This window comes from Capra hircus, chromosome 3, assembly GCF_001704415.2.
Source record: "Capra hircus breed San Clemente chromosome 3, ASM170441v1, whole genome shotgun sequence".
In the NCBI taxonomy this organism is placed as follows: Eukaryota; Metazoa; Chordata; class Mammalia; order Artiodactyla; family Bovidae; genus Capra; species Capra hircus.
In genome coordinates, this window is record NC_030810.1 from 25,212,784 (window position 1) to 25,231,323 (window position 18,540).

General features: G+C 34.2%; 1 protein-coding gene across 1 annotated transcript in view; it reads right to left on the reverse strand.

The window, feature by feature from the left end:
* The window catches only part of FAF1 (Fas associated factor 1), a 478,462-nt gene that overhangs the window by 218,437 nt on the left and 241,485 nt on the right, over positions 1-18,540 (reverse strand). Inside the window, exon 8 of the mRNA XM_005678443.3 lies at positions 9,705-9,791. Within this exon, the coding sequence (XP_005678500.1) occupies positions 9,705-9,791 (87 nt within the window). The remainder of the gene's footprint in view (positions 1-9,704; positions 9,792-18,540) is intronic.

Here is an 18,540-nt window from a genome sequence, read left to right on the forward strand (position 1 = left end):
ATTTTGAGCAACATGGAATATACAAGGACCCACTCCAGTACTCTTGCCTGGAAAATCCCATGGATGGAGGAGCCTGGTAGGCTGCAGTCCATGAGGTCGCTAAGAGTTGGACACAACTGAGCGACTTCACTTTCACTTTTCACTTTCATGCATTGGAGAAGGAAATGGCAACCCACTCCAGTGTTCTTGCCTGGAGAATCCCAGAGACAGGGGAGCCTGGTGGGCAGGCGGCCTGTCTTTGGGGTCGCACAGAGTCGGACAAAACTGAAGCGACTTAGCAGCAGCAGCAGCATGGTACAAGAGAAAGAACACTGGCATCAGAGAGCAGGCAGATTGAGAGTTGAATACTGGTTCTGCATTTCACCTTCTCATGTACCCATTATAAATGTACAGTTCAAGAGTTTTAGCACTTCTAACTACCACTACTACAATCAAAATTTCAAAAAGTTCTATCACTCCCCTAAATTGGCTTGTGTTATTATTTATTTGTAAGACTTTTTTATGTAACAGGATAGAGGACCTTTGCCAAATATGTTTTCAGATATTTTCTCCTTACTCTTGAAAAGCAGAGACATTACTTTGTCAACAAAGGTCCGTCTACTCAAGGCTATGGTTTTTCCAGTGGTCATGTATGGATGCAAGAGTTGGACTATAAAGAAAGCTGAGCACCCAAGAATTGATGCTTTTGAACTGTGGTTTTGGAGAAGACTCTTGAGAGTCCCTTGGACTGCAATGAGGTCAAACCAGTCAATCCTACAGGAAATCAACCCTGAATAATCACTGGAAAAACTGATGCTGAAGTTGAAGCTCCAATACTTGGGTCACCCTATGCAAAGAGCAAATTCATTAGAAAAGACCCTGATGCTGGGAAGATTGAAGGCAAAAGGAGAAGCAGGTAGCAGAGGGTGAGACGGTTAGATAGGATCATTGACTCAAAGACATGAATTTGAGCAAACTCCAGAAGAAAGTGGAGGACAGAGAAGCCTGGTGTGATAGAATCCACGAGGTCTCGGAGTCAGACATGACTTAATGACTGAACAACAACAGCAATCTGATATTAAGCTCATTGGTGAAATTATCATTTCAGATATTATTTCTCTATCTTTTATATATTCTATTCTTTCATCATTAAATTCATGTTTTCCTTTAAATCCTTGAGACTTTTCACAACATTTACAATAGCTAAAGTCCCTATCTGTCAATTTCATTTAAACTGATTTCTCTCCTGGTTAAGGATTAGATTTTCCTGCTTGTTTGTATATATAGTAATTTCTAATTGGATGCTGGACTCTGTTCTTAGAGGCATTTACCTATTAATCACCTTAGTCCTTTCGGAAACTGTTTCTAAGTTTGTGGAAGGGAAGTCCTAGAGTAGCCTTCACTCTAAGGCTTGTTTATACACTGCACCAAGATGTGATTCTCCTGTGAATATCTCCTATGGTGCTCCATGTATTCACTGAGGTGCCTCTACTATGGCTGGTGGGAACTCAAACTATTCCCAGCACTGTGTGGGCTCCGAGTACTGTTTGTCTTACAGCTCCCAGTTAATTGTTCTTTTTCCAGGCAGTAGTTCTTTGCCCAGTCTCCTGGAATTTCACTCTATGCATGGCATGCATGGATTGGTATTCAGCTCAAAGTCAGGAGAACAATATACATTTCTGGAGTTTTTCCTCTGTTGGTAGTCTGTCTTGCAAAGTCTAGCTGCCTTGACCTCCCTAAACTCTGTTTCAGTCTCTTCAATTGCAATAAAATCAGCAGATTCTGTTTTAGCTTTCTCTCCCTGTTATGGGCTCCAGGAACTGCTTCCCAGCAAGGCTCATTTGTTTCCTTCTTCAGAGCCCTGAACTACCTGTTGTCTAACATCTGAGAACTGCTGTTTCACACATTATATCCAGTCTTCTAGTTGTTCACAGAAGGAAGACAATTCCCATAACTGTTACCTCTTCATGAGCAGAAGCAGTATTGTACACGCTTGAGATTTTAATAAAATGAAGTCAACATTCAGAACATCAGATCTTAGTGTTTGTAAATTTCCTGTTGAGGGCTGTCTCACTTTCATGTGTTCTCCCTCATATTTACCAAGTAAATATGTCCCTTGAGTGCCTCACCCACCCTCCTGAACTTCTCTCTCACTCTTCAGGGTGTAGTCTATTTTACAACTTTCTATACCTTTTAAACTTAAACTTTCTTCTACTGTTTTTAAACCTGTTCTTTCTGTCTGTTTAGTCTTTGCCTGTGTTATTTGTAAAAGACTATATGTTGACAACGGCAGCAGACCTTCTGAAGCTACTGAGTCTCACCACCGTTAGAAGCAACATTATCTATGACTTTGTCAAATAAAGAAAAAGCCAGTGAAAATGTCCAAAGAGTGCCTGAATCTGTCTGACCTAGGACAGGCTAACAAAGTAATCTAAATAGCATAAGATGACCCCGACGCTACTCAAAGAATACTTCTGATTCTGTATGCGTATGTGATATAAAGAAGATGCTTATTCAAGGGAAAAGGAGCCAACATTTGTTGAATGCCTACTCAGTGCCAAACATTACACCACAGGTTAGCAAACTTTTTCTGTTAAGGGTCAAACAGTAGATATTTTACACTTTGTGACCCAGGTAGCTTTGCTGCAATTAAACATCCCTGCCACTAGTTACAGTGTAAAAGCAGCTGTATACAATACAAAAGCAAATGGTGTGACTGTGCTCCAATAAAACATTATTTACATTCATCTTGGTGTTGAATTTTTGGATCTGACTCTAAATGCAAAAATAAAAGGTGGGACTACATCAAACTAAAAAGTTTCTCCATAACAAAGAAAACCATCAACAAAATGAAAAGGGAATCTACTGAATGGAAGAAAATATGTGCAAATCACATATCCAATAAGGAGTCAACACCAAAGATATAGTAAGAACTCAAACAACTCAACAGCAAAAAAACAGACAAAAACATTTCACTAAAAAATGGGCAGAGGATTCAAATAGACATTTTCCTAAGGAATATCTACAGATAGCCAACAGGCAAATAAAAAGCTGTTCAACAACATTAATCCTCAGGGAAACGCAATTCAAAACCAAAAGGAGATTCACTTTACATCCTGTTACAATGGTGACTATCAAAAAGGCAAAAACCAACAAGTGTTGGTAAGGATATGGAGAAAAGGAACCCTTGTGCACTATTGGTGGAATGTAAATTGGTACAGCCACTACAGAATGGAGGCTCTGCAAAAAATTAAAAACACAACTACCATATGGTCCAAGCTCTTCCACTTCTGGGTATTTATCCAAAGAAAACGAAAACACTATTCAAAAAAGACAAATGCAACCCTACATTCATTGTGGCATTATTTACAATAGCCAAAATATGGAAGTAACATAACTGTACATCAGTTGGTGACTAGATAAAGAAGATGTGGTGCGTGTGTGTGTTTGTGTGTGCGAGTGTGTGTGTGTGTGTCTAATACTATTCAGCCATAAGAAAGAAGGAGATATGGCTATTTGCGATAAGATGAAATAGACCTTATGCTAAGAGAAATAAATCAGATAGAGAAAGACAAATAGTGTGGCTTCACTTATATGTGAAATCTTAAAACAAAATGCATAGATACAGAGAACAGTCTTCTGGTTACCTGAGGGAAAGGAGTTCGGAGGGTGGAGGAGGAAATGGGTAAAGGGGGGTCAATTTTATGGTAATAGATGGTAACAAGACATTATGGTGATCACTTTGTAGTGTTTACTAATATCAAATGATTACACTGCATATCCAAACTAATATAATGTTTTATACCAATTTTGGGGCTTCCCTGGTGGCTCAGATGGTAAAAGATCTGCTTACGATGCAGGAAAAACAGAGAGAATAGGATTTGGGCTGAACTGCTAAATCCTGCATTATATAATATAAGCTTTACATATAGGTAAAACCATATGGAATGGCTAATATTCAACATTTTGTCCTTTAAAAATGGCAATTCCATACAGTTCAAACTATTATGTTAATCCATTTAATCTTCACAACAGACTTTCAAGGGTGTTAACGTCATCTTCATTTTACAGATGAGGAAAATGAAGGTCATACAATAAACAACTTATAATAAACAACTTAGCCAAGTGATAGCAATGTAGGGATGTGATGAATTTGGACTGGTCTGCTTGTTTCTCTCACACACACCTCACCTTCTAAATTTGCTAGTCTACTTACCAAGAAATATTGAGTTTTGATCATTTTTATTAGAAGGAAAATAAACCTGATTCTCAGTTTATAAAGTCACTATATCACACCAATTCATCATTTAGTTGTTTATTGTCACAGATGTCAACTTGGTGGAGCTCTGAACAACTCAGATGAGTGAATGTATAAAACACTATATTAAAAAAAAAAACCCCACTACACTTTATCCTGCAGTGCATACAAAAATGAGGAAAACAGTTCTTACTCTCAATTTTTAGAATTTACGTAAGCGAGGAACACAGGATACAAATTAAAATGTAGTTTAGACTTGTTTAATTTAACTTAAGGGGTATTTGGTTCCTTTTTCTAGGGAGCCATTTTTTCAACACACCATCTGCTAGAGAAATTAGTTGTTTCCTCTTCTATGATTCTACGTTTTGCATTTACATAAACTTCAATCATCACTGTTTATGTATCTGTCTCACACTATACTTTGCAAACCCTAAGGAACAGGACTTCATCCTTATAACTTTAAGGTCCAGTTTGTTTACTGGTGTAAAAGAGTTTTTTTCACGAATGTCAAATGAATGAATAGATATATGGATGAAAAAAATAGTAATAGCCAAAGGTTAACCATATTTAGACATTATCTAGTACAGACTACTTAAATCTTCAAAATAAATAAAGAAGTAACTATATTTGTAACTACTGGCTCTAAGTTTTTACAAACTCTAGTAGGAGTATTATCTGTGTTTATGGTTATAGAGACTGAGACTCAAAGGGGTTAATCAAGTTATTTGCAGTTACTCAGATAAGTAATGGAGCCAGGTGGGAGGGAATGAAGGACAAAAATAACAAAAATAAGCAAAAACAAAAATAATTTAAATAGAAACTAATTTCTAAGTTGGTTGGAGGTGGTAGCATCGGATACAGGCAAAGTTTCTGAAGGAAAGGTCTTGAAGGAAAGAAATAATTGTTGCAGATATTGTGGGTAAAAGGAATAGTATGATAAAATACAGGAGTAGAGAACCAAGTATATCAGAAGAACAGCAAAATGAATATTTAGCTAAAGTGGAGATATATGTGGTACCATATTCAATCACTTATTCAAGAAACATTTATTGAGCAATTTCTCTAGGCTTGTAAGGGAAAATAAACCCAGAAGGGAAGTTTCACACTAAAGAATGAAGGTTGTGAATGACAGCATAAAAATCTGTACATAAGTCAGCACATACTAGGTTGCCATTGAAGATAAATAAGGCTGATAGTGTGGTAGGTATGTGGTAATAGGGAGAGTCTGTACTGGGACAGCAGCTGCTATACAGTGGAGGGTGGGGATCCAGTATAAGGGGGATGTTTATAATTTGACACCTGCCAAAAACAAATCATTAGAAAGAAGTTACAGGAGAAAATGGCCTCCACCAGAAGGATGAAAGTAGATGGTATTCCCTCATTCACAAATTCTTTTTAATAATAATAAAAAAGGAATATGTCATGTGTGTGACTTTTGTTTTATTGTTATTTCACAGAAAAGCCACTAGGTTTACTCTGTTTATAAATGATCTCATTTTCAATGTGAAAATATTTAATATTTAATAAGTAGTTTTCTGACTCCTAGCATATACCTAAAGACCTCTGGTCCTAGAATTCCTAATTTCTCAAATTCTGATTTAACATTGCTTAGCCAATGATGAAACTACAGATGATTACCATTAAAGAAAAAAGAGGAGGGGAGAACAACAAAAAGTATTAAAAACTGAAGAATTTTTCTTTCTTTGTATAAGTATTACTAAAACCTGGAGTTTTAAAAACTACATATATTCAAATTGTCTGCATTATAATGAGGTGCCTTGCCATAATTCATAGAGTTAAAGTCATTTCTACTCTCTGGAAATCAAGTGTCCTGTTAAAGTATAAAATGAGATTTTGCCTACTTATAACTCCTTGTTCTCACAGCTGAACTGTCACAGCATGAAAACATTCCCCTACGGGTGAAGCTTTAGATACCTATTTCCCTGGTGAAAGCGCAAAAGGAACTAAAAGAGTTATTTACAATTCATACAGTATCCTATGTCCCATCAGAGTACAACTATAAGCAAAGAAAATATTTTAACTCTGAAGGGAGATGGGGCAGCAATGCTTTAAATGATTGTTAACTTCACTGTGTAGTGTTGGAAATGTCAAAAGACTATAGTCTATCACGTTTGTAAGAGACTCAAGATTATACAAGAATCTAATTATAAGAAGTCTTTCTTTGTCCTGTTTGTTAAGTCAAAGGTTAATGAGAAGTACATTGAAGAAAACACCTTCTGCATTACTGCAAAGTATTTCTCATGGAACATAAAAATGTAAACCAAGAAATATTTTAATATAGTTCTTCCCTCGTATCCTTTAAAAAATAGTTTTACTGAGGATATAATTTACATGCCATAAAATTTATTTTTTGAAATGTTTAATTCTATGATTTTTAGAATGTACAGAGTTGTACAGTCATCATCAAAACCCAATTTTAGAACATTTCCATCATCCCAAGCTATTAATTTCTTGATCTAAGATATTTCCATTAATTCACAGAAGCCACTGGTATCTAAAACTATTATGTATTCAAAGCCACAGAAATTTCTGCAACTGAGCAGGAAAAGTATAAACTAATCTCACCTTTAATGACCTTTATAACCAATCCACTACTCTGGCATTGGGAAGAAAATGTTCAGGTGCTTTCTCTGAAAGTTAAACCATCCTAAATATTCAGTTATGGCACACTGTCTTGGAAAGAAATTAATTATATTTTTGTTGGTAACACATTTCAGGCTGTTTACACAGCTGACATTTCTCAGCTGCACCCAATTCATGCCCTAAGCTGTGAGGACGATCTTATTTTGTAGCAGATGCCTCCACTTGAGTGATTTAAATAAGTATAAAAACACCATCGCCTGCAACAATATAGATTACAGGCACCAGCTTACGAGTTTTTTATAGTCCTAATGAAAGAAAGTTTGCATGACATTTCTTTGGCTAGGATCTCCTTAAAAGACTACAATCATAAGCATTTTTTGCCAAGACTCAAGCACTGGAGCTAGTGGATCTGCTATGGCACCGATTAAAAGCAGCCTGGCCTTAAACATCTTTGTTGTATCAAATCATGCAGATCAAGGCAACATCCTGCCAATGTGGCAACATATGCTCTGGGGAGGTACAGGCAGGCATCACTTCACGGGTTCCGGGACTAGGTGCAAACATGAAAAATGAGGCAGAAAGAATAAGGCTTCTTAATGGACATTCCCTCTTTACTTGGATTTCTAGTACCAAGTAGAAGCACAGACGGGAAAACAATGGTCCAGTGGTAAAAGGCGGTAAAAATCTGCCTACCAAAGCGGGGGATCCAGGGCAGGCGACTAAGCCCATGCTCCACAACTACTGAGCCCACACACTTTAAAGGCCATGCTTTGCAACAAGAGAAGCCTCTACAATGAGAAACGGGAGCACCGCAACTAGAGAGTAGGCCCTGCTCATCACAACTAGAGAAAGGCAGTGCATAGCAATGAAGACCCAGCATACCCCAAAATAATAAATACATAAAATTAAAATATATTAAGTACTATGTTACAGAGGAATATATTGCATTTCACTGATTTGCCTATCACTCTTGAAACTTGCTCTGATAAGCCCACTTCAGCTTGGTATCCATAAAGATGGGGCCCATAAGCAACTGACTTTTCCAACCCTATTAAGTCCCACATTTCTGGACTTTATTATCTTAAACCAGACAATTATTTTTATTTTAAACTTACAGAAATTTTCAAATGTATACAAAACTTGAGAGTATAGTATAAAAAAATCAAATATACACATTAACTATCTTCAACAATGATCCGTTTGGATTTATAAATATCCCCACTCACTCTTCCAACACAAGAGGTTATTTTAAAGCAAATCTCAGGTACCATTTCATTTATGTAAACCAGTCAATTCTTGCCCATGATCACTCTCTGAGTTATGTTAATATTAAGTTACAATACTGACTCCCATTTATTGTCTACTATGAACAGAGTATTTGTATTATTGCTAATCCTCATTACAATGCTTTAAATAAGTGAGGTATCTGAAACTCAGTGACATGCTCCATCTTAATAATTTTCTTCTATTAATGTTACAAATTGTAGCAGTTTATTAGACAATGTTAAGAACATTTCTGGTTTCTTCATATATTCTCAGGTAAACAAAAAGCTATCATTTATATACTTAGTTTCTTAACTTTATAAAAATAAATGTATCGTATTTTCCATTAAATTTCTCAGTCTAACAGGAAAAAACCATACTAAAAACAACAACCACATTCTTACCACTTAGCCGTGGACAACCATCAATAATTATAATGACATACTATAATGTCAATGTCAAAATTAACAGTTTATAAATAAGTGTAAGTGCCTAAATTTAAATAATTTTTTTCTGAAGGGTTCACTTAAAAAACAAGTTTTGCTATTTTCTGGTTATTTTTGAAGTTTCATAATCCACAAAGCATTTTACAAAGGCACAATATTTAGACTGTAGAATAATTAGACTCAAGTGGCATCTACATAAACAAATTGTTTAAAAATGTTACTGTCTTCCACAAAGAATTCCTTTAGACTAAAGTATATGATGGTGGTGCTAAGAGAGAAGTGGTAATTATTATTATGACAAAATGTAATATTATTCTGACAAATGTAATATTTAGAACATAAGAAAACATAATTAAACTCCTAGCCATAATCATTTATTTGGATATTTATTGTTGTAATGTGTTTACAAAATCTTAGCATCTTTTTAGCCCTATTTATTTTAAAAATAAGACTCACTTCAAAATTCTTGAAAGATTTTAATTTTTTCCTTAAAAATTTGGTTAGAACAATCAACACTGTGGATAAAAGTAGCCAAACAGCCTCCTCAATGATAAAATTTACTCTCTTAGAAAATAATAATCACTGGAAACAAGATAGAAATAGGAAAGGTTTCAAAATTTACAATAGGAAATTATTATGAGTAGATGTCATAATAATTAAAAATTACAAACTAAGTTTTTTCTTTCAGTTTTTTATGGCAGTGAAAATTACGAGTATGTTTAAGAATAGAGTGTGATTAATATTAACTATAAAAATTAACTTTTTAAAGTGTAGGTCTAACTATGGGAAATGCAGTTATAAAATTAAATAAAATGATTAAATTGATTTTGAAGTATCTGTAATTTAGGAAAAAAAATTTTTGTGTTTGGGACATTTCATTAGAAATATCTGAATATTTGTATTTTTTTCATCAAGGAAAAACTTAAGTCAAATCAAGCAGCATAAAGTTCCTGATACTGATATTGTAACATTATCAAGAGAATGCTGATATATTTGGCTTATGACACTAGTTCTTCAAGTGAATGCAAATGATTTATAAAAATTATTTCCATGGATACAAAACATTTGATTTCCACTTAATATCACAGCCAATTAGGCTGAAAGTGGCAAAAGAGAGAGGAGGATATAAGACTGACAATTCAACTGTCACTTACGGAGTCATCTGTGGCAGAAGTTGGCCAGCCCTCCCATAATTGATGGCGAACAGGGATACTCGTGAGGTCATACACATTTCTCTTTACCTATAAAAAGAAATAAAACAATTAAAATAGGATTTCCACATGACTTATGATAGCTGCAAGTCAATTTATGGGATACACTGTGTTTCCTTTGTTCTCTTCTAGATTTAAAACAAGAATTTGAAACTAGGAAAACACAAATCATAAAAAAATTTTACTAAATAAAACTAAACCAAATTTAAAAGCAGATTCTCAATGAAGGTTAAATGAAATAACAGTTCAAGCCATATTCTCCTACCTCACCCTGCTGATTATTTTTATAATCCTGGATGGCTTCAAGCTTCTTTTCAGTCAAAAGGGTAGTAGTTTCTTTCCCAACAGGGTAAAAGGAAAAACCTGGAGTTTCCTTCACTGTTTTATGTACATTTCAAGGATACAATAGTTAATAATAAAGCTGTACAGGGTATATATTTTTTAATTACCCCAAATTAGAAACTATTTTAAGAAAATATTTATTACCTGAGGGCTATCCATTAATATATTATTTAGGCCCTTCCCCCAAAGAAAATATAGTACTGATAGTTTTTATTTTAAATAAGATAAAAGTTGAAAAACTATTTTTTTAAACATTTAATATTATACTTTGAAACTACTTATTTATTTGTAGCTATACCACACAGCTTGTGGTATCTTCTCTATCAGGGATTGAACCTGCACCCACAGCAATGAAAGCATGGAGTCTTAACCACTAGACCACCAGGGAATTCCCAATACTTTTTAACTTTAAAGGAGAGGACACAAGTAATTATCAGAATGAAGTGTTGGAAGGTTAAACTCTTATTCAGTAATTATCATATCCTTTTCTAGCCTTTTTCTCTAAACAAGTTACAAAAATTCTCTTTCATTCCATATTTCCAAATAAATGATCAAATCATAAGAATGACGAGATCATCCATCTTAGCAAACTCTTCATGTAAATTCTGAGATTAACATATTGTAACAGTGAAACTAATTTTGAAATGTTGCACATAATACATTCTATGATTTCCATGTGGAAAAGAAGCAGCGTTCATTCATGTTTTTAAAATGCAGAAGCCTGAAGTAACACATTGTCCAATTACAGCATTTCTGTATCACATTACTGTTTATTATACATAAGCATATCTAAGTTACACTTCCAGTGAAATGGAGAAATACATTCACTGGGGAAAGAAAGAAACAAAACAAAACCTGGAACTCAATCTATTTTTATCTCTAATATACACCTGTGAAAAAAAGACTTAGTAAACGAGAACTGTGAAGCTTGGGGGCATGGCTTGATCCCCACTCAATTCAAACAAACAGCTTTTTTTCCCAAGATTCTTAGCAATGGCCAGTCTACCATGCAGTATCTTGTTTATGGTCAGTCATATCAAGTTTGGAAATTTTCATTAGTCATTATCAACCCAACAATTTAACAAAATGCAACTGGACTAACCTCTTATCACCTGCACTAGCTAAGACTATTCTGTCATGCTTAAACATTAGTGCTCTTAAGGGGAAAGGTGTTCCATAAAGCCAAAGCATTATTATTATTGTTTATTAATAAAAGAAAGGGAGAGGACAGAAGATGGGAGTATGAGGAAACTTTAAGCCACAAGTCAAAAAATTCCTTTCTTAAAGTTAGTTTTAATTATGTTGTCTAGAGACACCAAGGGTCAGCAGTTATTCTTGAAGGTGGAGGGGAAGGCAGGGCAAATATTTACATCTGTTAGAAAGGTGGCAAGGCTACCTCTGCACTGGAGAATATACACAAATACTATGAGTTGAATATATAAACGAATAACTCTGGAGTGGAATTCTTTAAATTCCATCTTAATTCTAAAACATAACAATACGGTACTATGAAATAAACAGTATTTTTCTTCTTTCATTAACTCATCTGTAACTGCACTGAATGAATAACATTCCTTTGCTATTCTAAGCCTGAAAAGCATGTTCTGGCTATAGTGTTATGTTGGCATAAAGCACAACGCCAGACTGATGTGCTGAACAAAAGTGATCAAAGTTAGAGTAATGTTAGCCATTGCACAAGTATTTGGCTTCATTGTTCTCCCCAGAATGACATCTGTTAAGCAACTTGTCATAGAATAAACTGGTTAATGCAGAAAGAACTTGGCTGAGAGGGTACAACATAAAGCATATTAGACTGATGTTTGACTGTTTCAATGGAAAAGCTAAGTTCACAGTATTTCTGAAATTAAGCCAAAAGAATCTTGTGCTAAACCATAATCACTAAACAATATACCTGAAAACAAATTAGTTTTTAAAAAATAATTTCATGTTTATCAGTGCTAAAATCATAGGCAGATTTTACCAGTATATGGAAGAAAGACAAATGATAAGATAGCAAAGGCACAAAATGAATAATGGTTTTATTAATAGAGATAAAAATATTCTATTGTCTTTATTGATGACTTTAAATTTTCTGTGACAATCCTGCAGGAAAGAAAAAATCAGAAATATATACAAAATAAAAATTGTTCAAATGTACCTAATTATAAAATGATGCAGATGGATTTAAGGTCATCATGAATCAAATGCAGGATACAGTTTTCTCAGAGAGAGGATGAAAGAATGGAGGAAGGAGAGAGCAAAGACTTAAGGCAAGGGGAGAAGTGAGAGGCTGGAGAGGGGGGAAGGTTGAGAGATTGACTGATTTGAGAGATTTAAGAGCTCTTTAGAGAAAGAACACACACACAGGCTAAGTTGCTATAGCTGGCATGCTCAGCTGCCATTACTGTGCTACTTCTCATGGAGTTTCATCTTTAGAGATTTGTGTTAAATTCCAGTTAAGGACAAGTGGCACTTCACAGGGTAACATTTCCTAAGGGCCCTTTTGTCTTACATAATTTCTTTGATCAGCTTTGGCTCAAGATCATTCTGAATCTTCATAATCTTTTCAATTCTTGTTATGCATTAAGCTCTAAATCTATGAGATTTTAGGCTGCTAAACTACATAAATGTTTCAATTAGTTCTGAAAAAATTTAATGAAAGCTTTGATTAGCAGCTGAACAGTACAATTATGTTACAAACTACACTGTATTTGGATCAAAGATTCTAGATTGACAACAGATTTTCCAGAGCTTATTTTCCAGATTTTCTAAAAGAACAGTTTCATTTCTCTGCCTTCAGTTGTTTGTGATTAAGAAAAACATATTTGAATCAGATTACCCTGAAACAGTACAGAATTAATGCAGTATTGATTCATTTCCTTATTATTTGCTTTTCACTGTTAGTAAACATCTATTTATATATAATAAATAATGTAAGCAATGATCTCCACTTCAAACTTCGTATTTCCTCACTGTGGAAACTTCAATGATACACACAGCACTGGGAAAAAAGATTACTATATTACGATTTGCTCAATATAAAATTATATAAGACATTCATCTCCCACAAAGCTTTGAGTTCCATACATTTTTAAACAGTTTTATATTTTGGTTAAATTTTATCAGAATTTCTTAGAAAATAATTCTTAGACAGTTCCTCTTCTAAAGGCTAGATTTTGAGGTTGAGGTTTTAGATTAGCCTTAAATGAGCCATTTGCAGCTATTTGCAGCTATTCAAACTGAAAAAAATAAAAACTGGTAGACAACTTTGTCAGCTCTATTTTATAGCAAAATGTTGTGAACTATACGTTGGATACACTACTGAAAAATATTTAAAGGAAGTTTAAATTTCATTCAGGTATTATTCACCTGAAAGAAGATTCTGATAATGTTACACAAAAGTCACAAAACTTGAGTTACTGTGCCATAATATGAGACAGAAAGTTAGATTTCTAGTCCCAATTCTACCCAGCTGTTACTGTGGTACAAAGTGGTAGAAACTGAGACCAGTTTATTCAATATTAGAAGAGAACAAAATGAGCTCATTGCTAACTTTCTAAGCTCTAAAATTCTTTGATTTTTTGGAAAAGACTGGAGTTAATCCTAGGTACAGGAAAAGAAGAGCTAAGTACATTTAAGATATGCAAGTAAAGAGGGAAAGTTTAAAACCATTAAGACTAGAAAATGAAAGAAAAATAGTAAAGAGTTAATAAATACAACACATCAAAAAGGAAAACTGCAAATAATTTCAGTTAAGAAATCCAGACATAAACATTTTAAGTGAATTTTTTTCTTGAATAAAGAAAAGTCTTAGTTTTTGCTTTTAATTATACTAAAAAGTCTTAGTTTTGTTTTTGTTTTTGTTTTTTTTAGAAAAGACTCAATATATTTTTCCCCAAAGAGATCTCATTTAAAAGTAAAGCTTACTGGTTTACTTACATCCTGGTTTCCCAAATAATTATTTCATCAACCAAACAGGCGAAGTGTTGCCAGAATACTAACAGCAGAGTGATACAACTGTAAAGTTCTATTAATTTATTTCAGCATTTAAAAAATTTTGAAATCTGGGCTATGAATTTTCACATATCAATCAGTTTAAAATAGCAAAAAGAAACATATAAAATACTGAATTGCCATGGGCTTAGAACAGCTATCGGTTTGTTAGCACTTTAGTTTCTAGATTTTCTGAATTAAGAATACCTTGACAAATGACAGCCCTTACAAAAAAGCATCCTGAAACTACATACATTTATCTCATTCTCTTATCAATCTTAGAAGAGAAAGGCCTTTGGGAATATTAGAACCTAAGCTTATTCAAATGTTAAAAGTATCAAAATCTGAACTGCAAGTAATTCACACCATCAAATGATGTTCCAGTTGAGTTTGCTAAATAATAACTGCACCAAACAAATAAGTATCTGTGTGTGATTAAAATAAGACACACAGACTAGGCTTAGTTCCAGTTTCTTAGCAATCACTGGTGCTCAGAAAGGCTTATAATAGGAAACCAATCACTTCTGACCCAGACTGGGTTTTGAACATATACTTCATATCTAAGGACTTTTTTCTTTTTTCTTTTTTTAACATACTGTACACTCGATGCAGTTGCCCATGAATCTGTTTTACTAGGATGCAAGTTAAAATCCTCCTAAAAATACTTCTTGAACAAAAACACTTGAAACCGGATGGTGCAAGGGGAAAGAGAAGGTGGCATCAGTAATCAAATGTTAATTAGCAAGCTTTTTTCCCCTCTTCCCTCAGGGCTGGCCTGTGTTGGAGAATTCAAATCAGAAATCAATGCTCCAAGTGTTTAACTATTACTTCTTCTCATTAACCATTTAAGAGACTCAGCAATTCTTTCCTCATAAAAAAAGTAACTCAAGACATTTCTTTTTCTCAAATACCACCTTTCCAGAAAACAATGAAGATGTTGTTTGAAGAAAACTATAAAATTGGTGGCTTTCAATCAGGCTTTGGACTGCATTTGGTTCTATTAAAACATTTTTTTGGCTGTAGCTGAATTCTTCATTCCAACAACTGTAACTAAGTTTTGCTTTGTAACATACTTTATAAACTTATTTCACTTCTTACTTGTCTGTAACGAAATCTGACAACTGGCATCTTAAGCAATTACTGGGAATGATGACAATAAAGCTAATCAAATATGGAAACTAGTTTGAATGCATACAGTTAGATGGATTTTATCCAGCAAACTATCATGGATAAGATTTAACACTTTCAACATGGTTATATTCATAATATTCTATTCTAAAAGTTTGGTGTGGGTGAAAATGATACAAAAATTACAGTGGTAGGTCATAAAATAAATGAACTAATGGTCATAAAGTTATTAAAATTAATTCATATCTTTTTATATATATATATATGTTTAGTGTTCTTGCCTGGAGAATTCCATGGATAGAAGACCCAGAAGGGCTATAGTCCATGCGGTAGCAAAGAGTCAGAATTGACTAAGTGACTAACATATATATATATATCTTTAGTTAAAGGGTAAGCCCGGATTTTAAGAAAAGAGAACTTGTAAAGAGTGAAGAAAATGTTTACAAATGACCGAGGTTAAGTATGTTTCACAAATAGAAAAGATGCTAAATTTTAAGTCTTTTGGGGAGCAAAAAAGGTTTAGAGAAATAGTAAAGTTATAGAAGTTGAAGTTATAAACAACAACACAAAGGGGAACAATCATTTTTCTGCATTTGTGACTCTTAATGTGTGGTGCCTAATACTAATACAAATAGTATCAGTATCACCTGGAAACTATTAGAAATGAAAATCCAGGGAATCCACCCAAGGCATAGTACGCTGGAAATGCTAGGACCCTACAGTATATGTTCTAACAAGCACTCTAGGTAACTCTTACCAAAATTTGAGAGTTACAAGCTCTCCTAGATGGCCATGCCTTTCTAATTTACTGATTCTAGAGTTCTTTAAACTCCTGCCTGAGGTAGCTAGTCCTTTTGAGAATGAACATGATTAATAATGACTTGCTAAAAAATTCTAGAAATGCTATCACTTTTACGATGATAAAGTAATTATTTTTAGTCTAAGAAAGTAATGAGAGATGGTACTACGTCACTACAGACTCCACAGCACTGACACAATTGATAAATAGTAATCTTGATCACTGAAAATCTGTGTTAATCTTCAGTTCTTCTGCCTTAAGTTTGTTATTGCTTTTTGGCTATAATATATATTTGGGCATTGCAATAAAACTGCAAATCCACAATAACTGATCTATTGGTCATATTAAATAAACTCGGAAGGCACCTGTACCTGTCAGTTGAACTGAGGAAATGTCCCTGAACACCAGAGAACTGTTTGAAGCAAAGGAAAGACTAAACAGTTTCTGGTTTGTTTTTTTGGTCTCTCTCATAGGCAAGCTGAAATAAGACCCACAGGAAAAACAGTGGGAGGTTAACCTCATATCAGTCATTAAAGACCTTATCCTAGAAGGTAGTATTTCCTCTCTGTACCTTATGGGAACAGTGAAAGAGTGAAATCTTTCCAACAATGGCCTAATAGATACCAGAGAGGTGAATGTTTTTTATTGTCCTCAATGAATAAAACATCAGTCACTCATTAAATGCTCTTAAAATGTGTCCTTTTAAAATGAAGTAAATTAATTTAAAAATTCTTCCATGAAGAAAAACACTAAGTAAAAAGTCAATCTTAGAAATAATGGGGTAATTACAAGAACATTTTAAGGAGTCCTACTTAAATCTTAAAATGTTTCATTAAAGTTCAATTTTATGTACAACTTTAAAAATTGGTCACATAAACCAAGAAATACTTGTATATCAGGAACACTTTGATTTTTAAGTCTGAACTTTAGTAGATAAACCATTTGCTATGTCAGAAGCACTATACGAGTTAATGTTTAAAGACATAATCATACATGTAAGCCAAATACTTAACTACAAAGATATTCACTGCAGTCTGTTTATTATTACACACAGACAGACACACAATTGGCACAAATTTAATATCTGATAATGAGATAGTTAAATAAATAAATACCATGCAGCCATTAAAACAATGATATAGAACTAGGGTCAGCAAAGTGCAGCCTATAGGCCAAATTTAGCCTGCTGTTTGTTTCTGTAAATGAAGTTGTATTGGAACACCACTACCTCCATTTATTTACATACTGTCTATGGATGCTTTTGGCATTACTATGAGGGCAGACTTAATAGATGCAGCAGAGATCACATGCCCTGCAATGTCTGAAATACTTATTATCTAGCCCTTTGTAGAAAAAGTTTACTGACCCTACCTAGAAGAATATTTAATAATATATAAAGTTGTTACATATTAAACAAAAACCAAGTTACAAAATTATGCTCATTTCTATTTATTAAGCTATACATATACATATACAAAAGTGAAAAGTGAAAGTGTTAGTTGCTCACTCGGATTCTCTGCGACCCCATTAACTGTGGACCCCCAGGCTCCTCTGTCCATGGAATTCTCCAGGCAAGAATACTGGAGTGGGTTGCCATTTCTTTCTCCAGGGGATCCTCTCTCACCAGGCATCAAATCCGTATCTCCTGTATTGGCCGGAAGATTCTTTACTGCTAAGCCACCAGGGAAGCCCACCTGACACATGACTGTAACGTGTAAGAATTTTCCATTAAGACCATTTACACTTACTCTAAATGGTGAGCATTATCAGGTAACAAAAGTGATCAACCAAGGTTACTCTCGCACGTAACTGAGCCTTTTTATACCTGTTGCCCTGTAACAGCCAATGAAGAGCGGTTACAGGCTGTCAATTCTGTACTGCAGAAGGAGAACAACTGCAAGATCTGTGACTTACTGTTTCAGTGACTGAATGCTGCCTTCACAGTAAGAGGGCAGTTCCTGGTGTCACACATAGCTGGGAAAGAAATAGCAAGATAAAACATATTCAAGGAAAATAAGTCAAGGTAAAAGAAGAAGAATACTTAAAGCAGTAAAATAAGCTTTATCGTGTGAGGGTTGGCAAAAACTTCCTCACATACACTTTTGCTGAAAGCCTTCTGAGTTTCTACCCAACACTAATGTTAAGAGTTTTGTCTGCAATAAAAATATAGGAAGACTGCTGCTTCTACTTTGTCTATATACAGTAAGTAAATCAATTACGTCCTATCTTGTTATTCCAGTTTTTCCTTCTCTCAACAACTGGGCACTGTTGCCAATCCCTCTTCTGTGCTTTGGATCTGGACAAGTGAAACTCTGATTAGATATTTATTTGCAACTTCATTAAGTTCTAAAATGAAATTGCATCTATAGGGAAGACGATATAGGGCAATGCTATAAATCTATTCTGCCAATTTGTTTTTCATAAACCTATATTTTCTTTTAAATTTTATACAGATAGATTAAACCACTTGCCTTGCAAATGTCATTCACTTAGTTAATGCCTAAATCAGGATGATAA